Below are 17146 nucleotides of genomic sequence, written 5' to 3'. Positions count from 1 at the left end.
TCTGACACTGTTCATTCAAATAAATAGGGCAGGGATCAAAGTCTTGAACAATTTTACCTTCAGTTTTAGAGAATTGAGTTTTTCCTCCCTTAGATGCTCTCTTAACATCTCCCGGTGAAGCCTCTCCTGTTCCATGGCAAACTCTCCAAGTGTGTACTGGCGCACACTGTTGTGGCGAGTAGACATTCCCAGTGTGCTTCCTCCTTGGCTGGGAACACTGGTGAAGCCTTGCCTTCTCGTGAAGTAATACACAGTAACACAGTTAAAATGGACATTTTTTGTTCTCTTCCGCTTCTCTCTCTTCAGGATTGAAGAAGCTAGAACAGACAAGAATTACAGCATGAATGATAACTTGAAGTCAAAGCAAATTTGGTACTTGTGTAGTTCTATTTGCCTTAGCAATACCTGACTACGTACACACTGGAGTTCTGAGGTGTGCAATCTACGTGAGGAGGTTACATTAAAAATATTTACCATATATGCAAACCTAGAAGCCATGACAAACTGCTACAATCGTGAACACCGTTTGTCTACTTTAGAACAGAAATCCTTGGCCAGGACAGCTGTGTTTTTCCCATAGCATTATAAAAATGTTTTATTGCTGTACAAAGGAAGCAAATAAATCCCAGCAAAAGGAACTTCTTTCACAGTGCGGCTGACAGCCGTGAGAACAGCTGACCCAGTCTCTCACAGGTCTGTATACACTGTCGCTGTTCTGTCAGCAAGGCTTAGCTGTGGAGATCTGTAACTACATCTTCAAAGCACTGGAACACATTGGCACAAAAGATTCCTCTCTCTTATAATCTAAAATATGAGAAATTAGTGTTAGAAAAACTATAAAGTATGTTTAGTGTTTTCAGACTGTCTCAGAAATTCATACCATTGTCATCATCACAGAAAAACATAGGAACAATGCTGATTAACAATCAGATCCACTTCCTTTTTCCTTTACATTCATTCCTTTTCTTTTGCTGCCATCCACTGAATGCACGTGTGTGCATATATATATATTCTAATGTGTAGGGCTGTGACAAAAAGTTAAATCTAGTATTTCTAATTCTTTTCTGATTCCCCTCACACTTGTGCTCAGCTTTTTCTATACACACATGCAGTACCATATGAAATGGGTTTATTTAAAAAAAAAAAAATCCCAAATGTTAACTGTTAAATATTGTTCTCTTTCTACAGACATTTAGTAACTCCTTGCAGCGATACTGATCTATTGTTTCTCACTGTTAACACTGGTAAGCCTTTAGAGGGGAAAAAAAAGAGACACTAACATTCAAGAAAGACAGGAGACACTCCTTGATTTTTAAGACGAGCAGCCTGATTTACTTGATTTATTGCAAAATGGCAATAGGATTTGAGAATGTAGATAAATCATTGCTTTGCAGTTTACAGGCAACAATTGGGCAGGTATGAATGAGGGACCTAACTGCTAAAATCCTGGCAGTAAAATGATTTTAAAAGTGCCTGACCACTATCGAAAGACTTGGAACCATTCTATACAAGCAGTAAGAGCAACATGATGTACACTGCTAATCTAAAATTGCACCATCTCTAGAGACTGGAAGCATTTGACCTTCAGCCTTGGTTTAACAGGTCTGGTTTATTGTCAAAGTTAAACCATAGTTCATTCTCTAATCATCACAAATACAAACCCCCTAAACTTCTACATTTAGTTATTCAGTCCAAAAAAATAGCATGATCTACCCAACTATATGAAAAACAAGTATACTAGAAAATATAGCCCCGTAACAAAAATACAGACAGTATGTCCTAGTGACATGATCATAAAACTATTTGAGGCTGAGTAAAACCTTGAAATAGTGTTATTTTTCCTAAATACCGATAAGCAGCTAAAAGTATATTTTATTATATAAATAACACACACTTCTTCAGTTATACTGCAGGTATGTCAGATTATAAATACAAAACAGATAATAAGCTCAGGTCCTATATTCGCTTACATGCTCGCAGTAAAGGGTGTTCCAATAAAGGTGTAGGATGTACACAGAGGAATAATAGACAAATTCTGTTACATTAAACTTACATCCAAGTTTAAGCCAACCTCCCACCAACACAGCCTGTCAGAAAGCTTTACAGGAAGCTTTCAGTGGGGGAACAGGGTTATTTTGTTAGAAGAGTCCAGCTGAGAGGGATGTGTCAATTTTGCATGATATTAATATTGGTTTAACATACTGTTGTTTTTCATATATGCCACAATTTCAAAACAAAACTATCTTTAATAAAACCAAATTTTAAGGGTATGGAAGACAGGGTAGTTTTGATATTGTGATGTTCTCTTTCAATTTAGAGTGAAAGCAAATACTCTGAGTCAGAACCTTCCACTGCCTCTATTCCACACAGGAAAGTGCATATTTAAAAATCCTGCTTCTGCTGGAGAAGGCATCTAAACCATTCTGGGATGTATCCAATTTCTGATATAACAGCATTAGTGTTTACTGTCCATTATTTGGACCTCTATTTCGGAAGAAACATTGACAGCTACTGAAGGGCAAGTAGCTTTTTTTAGCATGTAATAGAACCAGCCACAAATGGAATAAGAGAGAAAACTACAGTAAATTATTAAAGGAAAGAAAAGACATAAGGTTAATCTTAGAAAAAAATCATATATATATATATGCGCTTCATGAGGGAACAGAAGGTAATTGTGCCTGTAAATCGCACAAGCTAGTGAAAAGCCTTTGAATCTCCATCTGAAAACTGCAGTACCTACCACACAAGGTCTACGTTGACAGTAATTTGGTTTATACCTTAGCTGTGGAACTCATGACATGGCTGCTTACTGGCAGGAATACCAAATGCTGGAATAAAAGTGCTTCCACTTTAAGTCTGACAATCTCTTTATGGAAGAGATACTACTTCCATAATATTTCTATATGCCTTTCTATACATAAATCAACCTTAAGTTTTATTTATGCACTACACACTAATATTAATAGTTAAATAAAGCTGGGCAGACAGCTCTGCAACCTAATTACTTCCGGCTGGAAAAAAAAAAGAATGTCATCTATGATAAAAACTGTGTTACATGAACGAGCTTTTCCATTATGTGGCTTTCTGGGGAGGGGTGGGGGTAGCCGTGTGTGTGCTGTCAAAAGTTAGAACATGAATTTCGTACAATGCCATAAGTTTATGCCTAAAAGTTTCATCAGCAGTCTCTCCCAGTAAGACTAGCTGACATCAGCTGATTTAAAGAACCCATTAATGCATTCCTTCAGCTTTTTTACGGTTCTTACCACTTTTACTAATTAAATTATCAATGCCACACTATCAAAGTTGCTTGGGTTTTTTTAATATATCACTGACAAAAATTGTCTTAAAATAGAATTAAGTTGAACTTTATGAAAATGCCGGCATACTGTAACTGCAACACCGCTAGCACTATAAATCCAGCACTACGCTACTGGACTGAAGACAGCATGACAGCTGATATAATTTGTTGTAAATGTCATTAAAGTTCATTATTTTATTTATTAACAATATAGTTCTGAGTGAGAGAAATTATAGGATAAACTGTGTAAGTAAACAAGCATGTAAACATTTAGAGCCCTCTGATTCTATGTGATTATTTTTTTCCTGAAATACATCCTGTCTTTTGGGTTTGCTTCTGTCTCACCCAAGAGCTCATGAAAGGGATGAGCTAAGGCTCTGTGAGTAACTCCATAGCCACCTCTTCTACATTGCTGCTAGGAAGTAGTCAGAATATCTTCCTATTTATAAGAATGTTGTTTACAAGAGCAGATCAGGCAGGAACTGCAGAAGATTACAGGATTTTATTTGATTACTCAAAAGCACAGATTAGAGCTGTCAGTGAGGGGACTGGAGAATTGCAATCACCTCAGTAACCAAGGACACAAAAGGAAGCACAGTCAGCACTGCAAAGGCATTATGTTCTTGCTCTACTATACTTAAAATCTCTGAGCAGAGGGCTGCCTTAATGTGACCTCAAAAAAGATTATTATTAGATACTGAATGGAAATGTTGAATATTTGCCAACATCAGGGACAAAGTGCTCTATAACTCATTCAGTCCTTTTGCTTCACACTAACCAGAACTCAGATTTTCAGATCATCTTATCAAGAGACAGAGACATGTGTTATTTTGCATGCACTGTACCTTAATAGTATGTGCAAATCAGTTGTATTTACTGTGAAGGACACTGCTTAACTCAAGACAGAGCAGAAGGACACGCAAAATACGTATTTTCTGATAAACTGGAAAGCATGAACATATGCCCAGACAAAATGTATTGACATTAATCAATTAGTAAACTTATTTTAGAATGAGGGATGCAGATTGTGCATGGCTTGCATGCCTTTTTCGCAGGAAACAAAAGCTCGTAACCTAAAAATGTATCCATAGAGAGTGTAAACACCACTTTTTCAGAAGAGATCTCGTAATGGCTTCCTTGCTTGGCCAGTCTCAAAGAAGTATTTACATGCCATCTGCCCGTGTAACAAGTGATATCAGTGAATGCCACTGTCATCTGTTCTGCATAAAAAGGGTGACACTGACTGCAGGCAGAGCCTGCTAGGCAGAGACGTGGGTTTTTAGCAGGTGCTGGACACACACTGCCAACAGGAACTAGAAGGTGGGGGGTTGAAAATGAATGCCACCACCTTGAGTCTAGCAGTTCATGGCAAATGAGGACGCCAGAGGGAATGGGAATATTTATCACCACCTAAAACTTTCCTGTGGATCACACAGGGTCTTTAACACATTTATATACTACAAGTCTGCTATGTTCCATGGAAGGAAAAAACATACTGCATTCTCATATATTTAAACAACTAATATAATTTTCAGTTCTGTGTTTCAAGATTATATGGAATTAAGTATTTTTGGCAGATACAGAAGTACTGTAATGCATAAAATATATCAGTTATCAGAGGGAAGGGTTATACTGCTAAGAACGTAATTACTGCTACAGAACTTTTTCTCAGAAAAGGTCACTATATCTGAACATGGTCTTCAGACATGGGTATCTTCAAACAGGACTGTCAGAATTCCTCATCTGAAATACCATCAACTGGGGAAATTTTGATTTTTGGCATTTGACATTTGAATGGCTCAGTTTCTGGGTTTAGCAGAGCAGAGCCCGAGTTAATAACCTGCTTGCAACTAGCCTGCTTCCTCATGACGTCAAGTCAGGTTCCACAAGCTTATCAGCTCCTCGCTGTGCAAAAGCAGCTGCTGCAGAATCAGGGCTGTGTCTGGACAGACATCCGTGCAGCATCCGTGCAGCACGCGGCCCGAGCTAACAGCCACAGCACAGGTCATCTGCACCACAGACCATTTATGGCAAATCTGGGAATTGTCTGTAAACAAAATTCCTAAAGGTGTGGCCAAAAGAATTAAAGGAAAACTTTTAATAGCAAACAATTGTTTAACCCAAGCATGGTTATTCCACCCTGGAAACAACCTGCTCTTTGTGCTTCCCCTTTTGCTATCTTTGTTCATGATGTGCCTGCACAGATACACAGTAGGATGCATTTATTCATCTTTTTCTCAGTTATTAACCTCTCTTGTAACAATTCTCTTTATCCACAGCAGTTATACTTTATTTCATGACTACATATGGCATTTCTGCCACTTCCCTTTCTGCACAATTCCTGGCTTATGCACTTCTCTGGCTATTGAGCATACAGGGCATCTCCTAAAGTTTCCCAACTTCACCTGAACGGTGAGCCAGAGACCTGCAGAATGGTGCAATGCCTAAATGCTACAGAGCGAGTTCTTTTTGTTATAGCCCTGCAGTTGTCAGTATTTCAGTAAGGCCCTTTTTCAGGCATTGGCTGTAGTACAGAACAGAGATAACTGTTCAGCCGTCATTCAAGAAACTGAGGTTTCAGTGATTTATTCATAAGGCTGCACACTGACATGAAACAAGTTTTGTCACATCAAGACAACCTTTTCCTACACGTTACCACTCCCACACACCGCTACCTCTCCAAATTACACAGATTAAGGTTTGGCTCTAAGGCTGTCTTACCCAACCTGTAGTTTACTAGACATGGGAAGATCAATGGTCAAAAGATTAAAAATAGAATAAACACAAACATCATTATGATTATTCCCATAGGTGGTAAATTATACACATGGTTGAGGACCATCTCCTATACTGGGACACCAAGTCGTGACTGGTATGACCATCATTATTACAATGGTTGCAATTTAAAATGGCAACGTTTTACCTATCAAAACAAAAAGTAAAATTTTTATCATCCATTGGCTAACAGTAATGGCATACAAGATGGTTTTACCAGAAAGACTAAGTGTTCCTCAGATTTTTTTTAAGCTTATAGGTACCGGTTCAAGTGCATTAAATGGATTTTTCCAGACACAGCATGTCCCATATATCTGCATGAAACAGGAGGCCCCATTAATTCGTTTTTCAAAGATACTGTGAAAATAAACCTTTAAATTCAGAACTGAAAAAAGTATCAATATAAAAAAAAATACAGCAAACCTGAAAACAACAAGAGCCTTAAAAAATATAACTGTTCTGTAAAATAGCTTCCATGGCTCCTGTTCTTTCTTGCCAAGGCTGCTGTGTCACATAAATCTCCATCACCATGTTGGTTAATGGTAGAAGGGCAAATATTACGAATAGCAGTCCGGCAATAAAACTTCCCCGTCAGATTCATCCTGGCTAAAGTATGTTGTACAAAGTATTGATCTGTGCTAGAATTCTGTCACCAAACAAACACAGCAAGTGAGGAAATACTTTCTGGGTTTGGAAAAAGTCTCCTCAGCAGAGAAGGTAAGAAAAATGGGAGCCATTCAAGTCACGTGAGGTTAGAGAATAAAGAAGGGCCTTTGTTCGTCAACAGTGAATAAAAGAGAATGAAACAATTTACATGGCAGAAAAGTTTAAACACGTCAAGAGGAATGTATGAACAAACAAGGGTGAAGAAAGACGTGGCAATACACAGATTTATGACAAATCAAGTGTCAATATTTTTGTAATATATTTTAATATAACTAGAACACTACGGTTGGAGACTGTCTCCTTAGTGTTGTAGTTATATGGAAGAAACCACCAAGTCCTGGTGGTAAGTTAGTTTCAAATAATGGTTACCACCTCTTTATTCCTACCAACAGGCTCATAATTATAAGATTGTTTTCACTTGCCTTCTGATTTGCAAATAGAATTTACTTTCACTTTCAGTATTATTGGGAGACTGAAGAATTTTATTACTAGTTCATTTTCGACAGCTTATTCAAAGCTATGTATCAGCAGCTCTCTAACTTCTGAAACTGTGTGCTCTTCTTCCCTTTCCCTGTGCCGCACCAAGGTATTTTCAAAGCACCGAGTGGAAAGCTAGAAGTAGAAGAGATTCCTACTGACCTCTGCACGTGGGGGTGAGCTGTGTATCTGCTAGCCCTTCCCAGCCACAGGAGCCAAGCAAGCTAGGAAGTCCCCAGCCCAGAGAGGCGCAGAGGGAAGACACTGGTGGCTGCCACCTGCACCCAATATTGCCAGCCACTGCCTCCTCCCACAGATGGTATGAAGTCCTGAAGCTGCTTCTGGTGCCTTTTCCTTCTCCACCTCAAGCCGTATTTTCTGCTCTCTCCCCTGAGAGTGACCGTTATTTATCTATTTGTAAATTTGTGAAAAATTAAAGGCACAACCCCCCCAACTCTTTCCACATTTGAAAAATTCCCATTTTATCGTATTTATTCATATTATGTTTCTTGTGTGTTGATAACAGATGTCAACGTGTGCCCATCCCACTCCCAAATCCCAATAAAAGTAACTTTGCAAAGGGGAAAATCAATATTGACACTAGCAGTCCAGTGCATCCTAATGAGAACCATCCAAGTTGTATTTGTATATGAATAAATTGTAACTGATTAAATGGGTAAGGAACAGTAATGATGTGCTGGCAGGCTGAAACAAAGTTTTCCTGAATTGCTCTTGCATACATACAATGCATTATACAGCTGCACTTTTCCTTTGCACATCCTTGTTTTCCTCTGGACAGGGGAGCTACAGCAGTGTGAAGCCAGTGAAAGACAGAGCATTTCCTTCTGCGTGTTTAGTGGCCAAAACAGAACCCAAATCCCCCCATCTGGGAAGAGATCCTGCTCTGGCTGTATTTGTCTATGAAATGCAAAACCTGGTTCCTAACTTTAGAAAACCCTGATAGCAATGACATTTTAAGCCCGTCATGTTTTTCAAACATTTTTTACTGAGAAACTGGTAATTCTTTGACTACAAAATATAAATGATCTCAATTCTGGCTGAACTCCAAGACATAAGCACTTTCTTCTGCTGTCTCAGCTATTCTCCTGATGTCAGCAGAGACACATTAAAGTAAATGTGAACCGTATGGCTACCCGGCAGATTACTAGCACTCTTGCATCAATGAGGGCGAAGTAATTCATTGTCACCAGCGCAGAAATATTTGAGGCACATGAAAATTTCAAAAGGCTGGAAAAAACGTGTATGAAGCAGCCTTTTGGATTAAAGCTCTCCTAGACTGGAGGAAATGCTGCTTTTCTTCTACTCTACTACCCATTTCTCTGTTTTTCATATAGTCTTAGTGCCATATAAACCACCATGGAAGAAGCATTAACGACATTCTCCGCCTGTTCATGGCTTTGCCACGCAGTGTTGCATCACGTCTAACACCACAGAACAGCAAAGCCTAACTCATCATGGTAATCCAGGTCAAAACATCACTTACAAAAGCCAGCTCACTTGGCAATCTTCAGAGAAAACAAAAACTTGGGAAAAGGTCATATTCCAGAACTTGCTACTACCTCTGTTTCCTACCTCTCCTACGCCACTGCCTCCCAAAAGAGATTTTTCTGAGTCTCTGCACGCTAGATTTACAATTTTTAATCTCTTAATGACGAAACACTTTTCCCACATGCTGAAAATCCACATTAAGAGGAAATGCTGTGACATACAATATACCTTCCCAAGGAAACGTGGGCTTGAGAGCAGGGAGGTATTTTCCAAAATAAATTTGAACCTAAAAGTCTTGAAGGGAACTACATACTCAGGCATAAATTGAGCAGTGGAAACTGGACAGGACAAGGACAATGCTGTGGAACAGCAACACCTACCCTAGCAGCATTTCACCGCTCCATCCTTCTGGTACCTGCCTCTTGGGTAAAGTCAGAGCTAAATTCACCTCACAGGAGGGGCTCGATGGGAATGACTGCCTAATGCTAGATTTATGTCACATTTGAAAAGGTTTTTAAAAAATACTAGCTCACAGACAAATCTGACATGAACAGGAGAGGTTTTTCATTTGTACTTTAGTTAAACATTTTACCACACTCTCAGAGTTTTGTCTAAAATCTCACAGAAATGTCAAATTCTTGGGTCACAAGCTAACAGCTGGAATTGTACTGCTAAAATTTCAGTGAAAGCTTTAAGTTTACTTCCTCAGCACCCTCTATCTCCAGAACGCTTCTCTGTGGCATTCATCACACTAGCCTAGTTTCTCCATTCTGCAAATATAATCAGCCTGTGGGGAGAAGCGGAGACAGTTAACTGCTCTCTGCCTCACCATTTACTCTAAATGCCAGCTGCTGTTTCGTGGATGATTATTTCTGACCTTGGCCCCAGCTTCGAACAGTGTGAGAAGGAAAGCCGCTACCACGGATCCGTGCAGGAACATCCATGCATAGCAATCGTATTTGCTGAACTTGGGATCCTAAGACACTACAGGCAATCCTTTGTCCCACCTTATGGGTGACTTCTGTGAATAGCCATTTGATACAAACACAACTACCCATTCAGCCAGCCGTGACTTTGGATTTGCAAACATATTTTGCATATCTGTCATGATATCTTCAACATATCTTCAACAAAAGAAATGTTGTTTGTATGTTATCTAAGCCAACAAAAAATCATATAAAGCAAAAACTGTCCATCTGTTTATATAGTATATGAAATGCAGTAATTTATAGGAGAGAAATTTTCAAAAATATAGAAATGGAATTAGTTGCAAAATCTTTCTAAAAAACCAGCAGGAGCCTGCCTCCTAACCCCTCTTCATATTTTTAAAAAACTCCCTCTACAGTAGTCATCATTCCAGATGAAAGACAGCAGGGGAGATCCTGCCATGGCATACCCTGCACTACATTTCACCGAATTCTCTGCATTTCTTGGGTTTTACTGCCCAGATGAGTCTTATTTTTGTCCCAGTTTCAGCTGGGGGGATAGAGTTATTTTTCTTCTTAGCAGCTGGTGCAGTGCCATGTTCTGGATTGGGTGTGAGAACAATGTTGATAACGCACTGATGGGTTTGGCTTTTGCTAAGTCATGTTTGTACCAAGTCAGGGACTTTTTGGTTTCTCAGGCCCCGCCAGCAAGAGGGCTGGAGGGACATGGGCAACTGGGAGGGGGCACAGCCAGGACGGCTGACCCCAACTAGCCAAAGGGATATTCCATACCATGGGACGTCATGCTCAGTATATAAACTGGGGGAAGAAGAAGGAAGGGGGGGGGGACATCTGGCATTATGGCCTTTGTCCTCCCAGTAACCATTAGGCGTGATGGAGCCCGGCTTCCCTGGGGAAGGCTGAACACCTGCCTGCCCATGGGAAGCAGTGAATTTATTCCTTGGTTTGCTTTGCTTATGTGTGTGGCTTTTGCTTTACCTATTAGTGTCTTTATCTCAACGCACAAGTTTTCTCAGTTTTACTCTTCTGATCCTCTCTCCATCCCACTGTGAGGGGAGTGAGTGAGCAGCTGCGGGGTGCTTAGTCACCAGGTGGGGTTAAAACTCAACGATTTTAAAATCAAAACCAAGACTCTCTCAACCTGTTTGCATTTCATAATGTGAATCAACAAAAAAACAATAAGAATGTATTCATCATTAAAAAGGAAACCCCAAGCCTGGTTGCAGGCAATATAAATAATTGCAAGACTCCATGAAAAGAGAATGCCTGCATTTAGCTACAACTTCTAAGTGTTTTCCCATAACAAGACAGCATCACTACATCTAACTAATTTAGATTTCTACCATTAACTAGAAATTAAACACACAGCTCTAGTTCAAAGCTCAGGTAATGCCTTGTGGTACTGACCTTCAGGTAAAGATAATTTAAGAGAAGCTAGACCTTCCTAAGGATTCCAAAGGATTTGGTAACGTCTCACAAGTTCTGCATGGCTACATAGCTGAGGCAATCTCAGTATTTTGCAACTCTTAGAATAGTCAAACAGTACTTCTAAGGGTTTATTGAAAGTGCAACAGGCATGTATCTGTGTTATCAAACTCCTTGTTATTTTTAACAGTAGAATCAAAAGATGGCAAGAGCATTTAGACATCAAAGGCTTTTCTCAGAACCCTTACTGACCAGCCACGTTCATAATGAACTTAGGGCATCCAATACTCTTAAAAGATGGTAGCATTATTAGCAGAATGACAAGACCTATGGTTAGAGCTTGCTGCAGGATAACCTTGCCAATGACAACGATAATGTTAATAGCAAGATACAGATAATTGATGATGGCTATCAGCTAGTCTGTGCAATGGTTCCACCTCCTGTTGGTGAAGATCATCTTATCAGACAAGCTGGTGCTGGAGATTTCATCTGCCTCTGCAGGTGCAGAAGAGAAACCTCTGCAATAAAGGCATTACTCTGGAAGTTTCAGCTCCATTACACTGAAGCTGAAATGGCAGAGGAAAGCAGCAGCTCCTAAAAGCACGTTTCTTAAGAGATGCACTTGCGATTAACGTGGTATGGGGAGTTTTTACCAGCACCAAAAGTGCAAAAAACAGGACTTGATGAGGTCTTCCCAGGTCTTTCAATTGCACACCATTCTGCGACTTACATTTGGGTATTTTTCTTTGTCAGCAAAATAGATCAAGCATTCAGGGGCAGGCACCTCCCCAATGCAGGAAGAGTCCGCCACACCTGAGCTGGAGCATGGAAGCCAGCATCCCTCAGCACACACAACTGCAGGAACTGTCAGGGCATGGTACTGACATCCTGAATGGCAATTCCAAAGACAACTTGCTGTGAAGCTGATGAAACACAGCAGTGGGGTGCCCTAGCTCAACAGGGCAATTTAAAGGAGCTAAAATGGCATTGGGCACGCTCCCGCCCTGTATTCCGTGTACCCCTAAGGAAAAAGAAAGCAAATACTCTTAGTCCTAACTAATACTGTATATGCACACTTGGACTGCTACTTGAAGATGAACATCCCTCTTTCTGGTATGGAAAAGGAGCTGTGAAATGGGACAGGTACATGGACTGGTTAGTACCATGCTTTGGCGTCCACAAAGGTCAATCTGTGTTATGACTAATGAACGACCCGCTGAATCAACTGAAATGGCCTCAACAAACTGAGAAAAGTACATAAAAAGACAGTAGGGATTACACCTGCCAGTGGTAATGAAGGCACTCCATCACTATTTGATAAGATAATTAAAAATGTGCAGATGTATATACATACATACCTGACCAAGAAAATACTGCGTTTATTTATTTTTTGGTTACGAACCTGGTAAAAGTTACCTGTGCTTTATGGACTGTGATTTCATTTCCTGACTCAGAAAAAGACGCTTACATGGATGCATTGTTAAAGAAACTGCACTCACCCCCGTGTGGTAGTCACAATGGACAGCACTTAGGGATGTCTCAGTCATGTATTTTCTGCCATCACACAACAGGGTTTATTGTTGGGATCAAAGCTATCTTCTGGTAGTTCTGCCTCACCCAAATGATCCACAGCAGCTGTGTGCCTCATTTAGCTGGCAGGTTACACTGACCTTAAGGCTAATGGAGCAGGATAGCTGAAAGGTTCTTGTTTATCTCACCCAGTACACGTTGTTTCAAGGGTTGTGTAAATACTGAGATGCATCAGCTATTCTAGATAGATTTATACACAAACTGCCTGCTTGCTGAAGCGCTGAAAGTTGTAGCTACAAGTGATTGAAAACTTATCTCTTTGTCAGATCAATTAGAAAGGAAAATAAGACTTTAGAGGGCCACGTTAGGTTTTTTTAAAAAGCTCAGTTAAAGAATTAACATCCAGATCTTGGTGTTGACTACAGGTCACCCACAACTCCTACATTTCCAGTCACTAAAATGACAGTTAATGCTCAACTTCAGGTTTACTTATATGAAAACAGGCTGGAAGCAAGACAGTATGCAGGATGTGACAGCATCTCACAAAGGAGAAAAGAAAATGGTAAAAAGTGTCAGGAAATGGCTTAGGAAGATAACTTCCATCAAGGAGGTATTCAAGCATGTAACGGAGGCAAGGAATCTAGCTAGCCTTTCTTCTGCACTGGCTCTTTTCAGTGTGTTTACTGAAAAAGTCTCATAGGACTCTTCCTTCCCATATGCCCTTAAAAGTACAGATTCAAATATTCAATGTAGGAAAGCTCTTTTATGATGGGAGATGAATGTGTTTAAAGAATGAACAAAACACCTTTCAGTGTACACTGTTAACAGTTTTGTTACTGTACAACACATCTGCAGGTAGTTTTCAAGCAAGCATCACTCAGTAGCTCTGTTAAGACACCTGTATTCATGGAATATGAGCACTGACAATTTCCACGTATTCTGCTTTGACAAGACAGGGCTAAGTACTTCACCAGGATCAGTTCATATTTTATCACCTCCTAGAACTCAAAATATGCTTTTCCAAATAATACTGTTTTAAAAGATCTGCAAGTAAAAAAAATAGAGTATCTAAGTATGTGCAAAGAAAAGTGCTCCTGCCTTGAAAAGCATCCATCATACACAACTGATGTCAACCGATACCAAAATGAAAACAAATCCTGCGTGTATAAAAAATTTACTAGTTGTCCAATTAAAACATTCTTTCCAGAATCAAAGCACATGAAAACTTAGTAAAATCTACGAAGAAATATAAATCCAACCTCAACAAAAAAAACCCCTGCTTTTTTGCTGAGGTAGTCAGTTATCAAGCTAAAAACATCTTTCAGCGTTTGTCAAGTATCTTTACTCCTTTTATATTAAATATAAGCATGATTAATTTTTATTGCAAACACGTACTAACTTTTACTATCACACATCATCACCTTTTCAGGGAGAGTTGCTCTTAGATACAGCAGGTGTGCCTGAGGCTAGCTAAGTGATTTTCTAACACTGCTCAATTGGTGCATTTGATCATGTAAACATGTAAGTAACTGATGTGCTTCAACACTAAGAAAGAAAAAGGCGGCACAAAATCTCACTTGCAGCATTTTAACAATAAATTAACAAAATCTGACTTCCCCACCAGGTGCAACATGGAGTGTCCTTGGTATAGTTACAAAATAATGATGCATACTGGAAGAGAGTCTGGATGCAAGATGCAAATCATTAGGTAGGGATAAAACCACCTTTCCATTCTATACTTCATCTGACCATCAGGATCCTCTATTTTCTTACCAACAAAAAATTATCACGTTTATCAAGCAAGTATGCTGAACTACAATGACACTGAAAGATGCCATGTTCCAGTGGTACAGAAACTAGTCTCCAGAAGTCTATTCCTTGAGGACCTTGAGATTTGCCTATTCAAATGTAACACCAAGCAACTGTTCAATTCTTGCCTTCCCAAACCAGCCTTATATAACACTGGGATTATTCTGTGTTGATTACATGGAATTTAGGCTGCTGCTTCTATATTAAAGACAATACTTTTAAAAAAGTATTATCAATGCACATGCAATAATTTATTTCTGTATTGCCAATTGACACATGTATGTATTTTTTAAAAATGTAAAATATATGCGCGTGAGCATGTGCACAGATAAATGTTTATTGCTCTGGCCACAAGTATCCATAATATGTTGATGATAACACTGAAATGTACGTTTCCCTTACAGATCTAAGTTACTTATTGTGTCAACTACAATCAAAGCTTACTGTTACATGCATGCATTACAGCTTCCACGTTTCTCCCCTGAATTATGAGCTGCCTTTGTATTCACAGAACCATGAAATCACAGAATCATTTAGGTTGGAAAAGACCTTTAAGATCATCAAATCCAACTGTTAACCCAGTTGGATCCAAATCCACCACTAAACCATGTCCCTAAGCACCCCATCTTTACATTTCTTAAACACTTCCAGGAATGGTGATTCCACCACCTCCCCGGGCAGCCTGTTCCAATGCTCAAACATTCTATCCGTACATGCACAATAAAACTGCTGTCTTGATGTGGGTGGCAATGACTGATTCATGTGAAAGGACTGCTTTCAGTCTAGGCTGAATAATCATCTAAGTCGTTAAACAGATGCAAAGTTAGAAGATCAGCATGCAGATAATATTGTCATCAAGCTATTTCTTAATACTACCAAAGAGATTCCCTGGGTCACTTACCCCTTTGTGACATTTCAATAAAACTGGTTCCCTTACTACTACTACATCTTAAATATAATATACCACATCAAGATTGTTAGATGTAAACACATTTGAAAAATTAATGCCTGTGTAACCCTTTGCATAGGAATGTTTCATACTAAAGCAAAGAGGATTCAGATCCGCACATCCAAACCCTAGCTCAAACTGCACAGCAGCGTTAGGTAGATGAATCAGTTACAAGAACATTCATATCACATGCTACAAACATGATTTCTAGTCACAATCTGAACCATATAGTTATAAAGATCACGTTGTGTACGGGCAGTGACGAGGAGCCTCACCCACAGTCTTAAGAGAACAGCCTTACAGCCACTAATTCCAGTGGTGAGGGCTATACTCAAGAGCCGAGGGAGGCAAACCCCTGCTTCTTAAAACATGCTGTTCACTCTTAACAGTATAACCACATAAAACAAATACCGTAAACTACAAATGGTAAATGCATTCTTCCCAGATATATACATTTCACGCAGAGCTCTGCTTACTTAAAACCAAATTCTTATTTGTACACCAAACCATTGCCCGGTATTAGAGACACCCTCCCCTACATGAAGAATAGAAACTATTGCAATAATGTGTCCCACACACATTATTGCACAATTCCAAATAAAAGAAAGCTTATTTTCATTGGAGAAGAACTCTCACCAACTCAATACTGCAGATAGATGACAGTTGCACTACACTTACCTAAGGAAATTAAACACACTCAACTAAAGCACCTTCCCTGCAGCACCTGTTTGAAATACCCTAAGCACAACTCCCAGAGTTAACTACAAACAGCTACATAATTCACACAGCAGGATAGGTAGGGTCTTCCAAGTGAAATCAAATTTTTAAAATGACAAATAGTCTTATATAGTTCACAAGAAGGCAAAAGAGTGCAAGTTTGCTAAGTCATTTTCAGCAAGTCCCAAACTGAACACCACAGAGAGTCCATTTTATCATCTGTTCAATTTAAAATCATCATGTTTATCTAACCATAAATTTTATTTTATTTTATTTTGAGGAACGGAAAGAATTCTCCAGATACACAACTTTAGTACTTACGGGTAAAATGATTAGAAGTGGATGGATTGACACTATCACCACTGTCAGCACTTTCACTGCTAGAAATGTCATCATCCGATTCCCGCACGGAGGAGCAAGGTGAGGAGCCATCAACTTCTTCAAACTTCCTCTTTAAAATTCCACTCATCGCTGCAATGCTGTCACATGCACCTGCAACAGGAACAGAGGCAATGAGGCACTGAAACATCCAACTGTAGAATATGCAGTCATAACCTCCAAAGGCGTTTTTACTTAGAAGTACCATTAAGTTGCCACTTCCAGTCTTCACTAAACATTTAGTATGAAATGAGATATAATTAATTAGGAGACAGTGAAGCCACAGGAAAGGAAAAACCCGTGGCAAGTCTAACTTGACATGTATGGAGATGGCTATTTCACTAAAACAATGTGTAACAGATTGCTTTCAGGGAGTATTTTTCCCATTTTGATGTCAAAGGCATCCCTGATGGCTAGGTTATGTTGTGAAACTTCAAACAAGGAAAAAAAGGGACTTTTGAAACGCCCGCATTTGGTCCCTTCCTTGGCTGCCACAGCAAGAAGGAATGCTCACAATCAGGGATGAAATTAAGTAAGAAGAAATCAAGAACACTACAGTTCCCATTGCCAAATACATGACATCTATTCAGTGTTCACATCACCCCTGTAAGACATCCATCTGACAATTCCAGTACTACACACAGATAAAGAGACAATGAAGCCACA

At 39.4% G+C, this 17146-nt stretch overlaps 1 protein-coding gene across 4 annotated transcripts in view; it reads right to left on the bottom strand.

Moving 5' to 3' along the window:
- The window catches only part of CSRNP3 (cysteine and serine rich nuclear protein 3), a 111801-nt gene that overhangs the window by 18408 nt on the left and 76247 nt on the right, over nucleotides 1–17146 (bottom strand). For all 4 annotated transcript variants that reach the window (XM_037398334.1, XM_037398332.1, XM_037398333.1 and 1 more), the window contains 2 exons: nucleotides 16424–16594; nucleotides 58–317 (listed from right to left, as the gene is read on the bottom strand). In XM_037398334.1, the coding sequence (XP_037254231.1) occupies nucleotides 58–317; nucleotides 16424–16594 (431 nt within the window). The remainder of the gene's footprint in view (nucleotides 1–57; nucleotides 318–16423; nucleotides 16595–17146) is intronic.

This window comes from Falco rusticolus, chromosome 8 (assembly GCF_015220075.1).
Source record: "Falco rusticolus isolate bFalRus1 chromosome 8, bFalRus1.pri, whole genome shotgun sequence".
NCBI classification, from domain to species: domain Eukaryota; kingdom Metazoa; phylum Chordata; class Aves; order Falconiformes; family Falconidae; genus Falco; species Falco rusticolus.
This window is presented reverse-complemented; position numbering and strand designations above follow the sequence as displayed.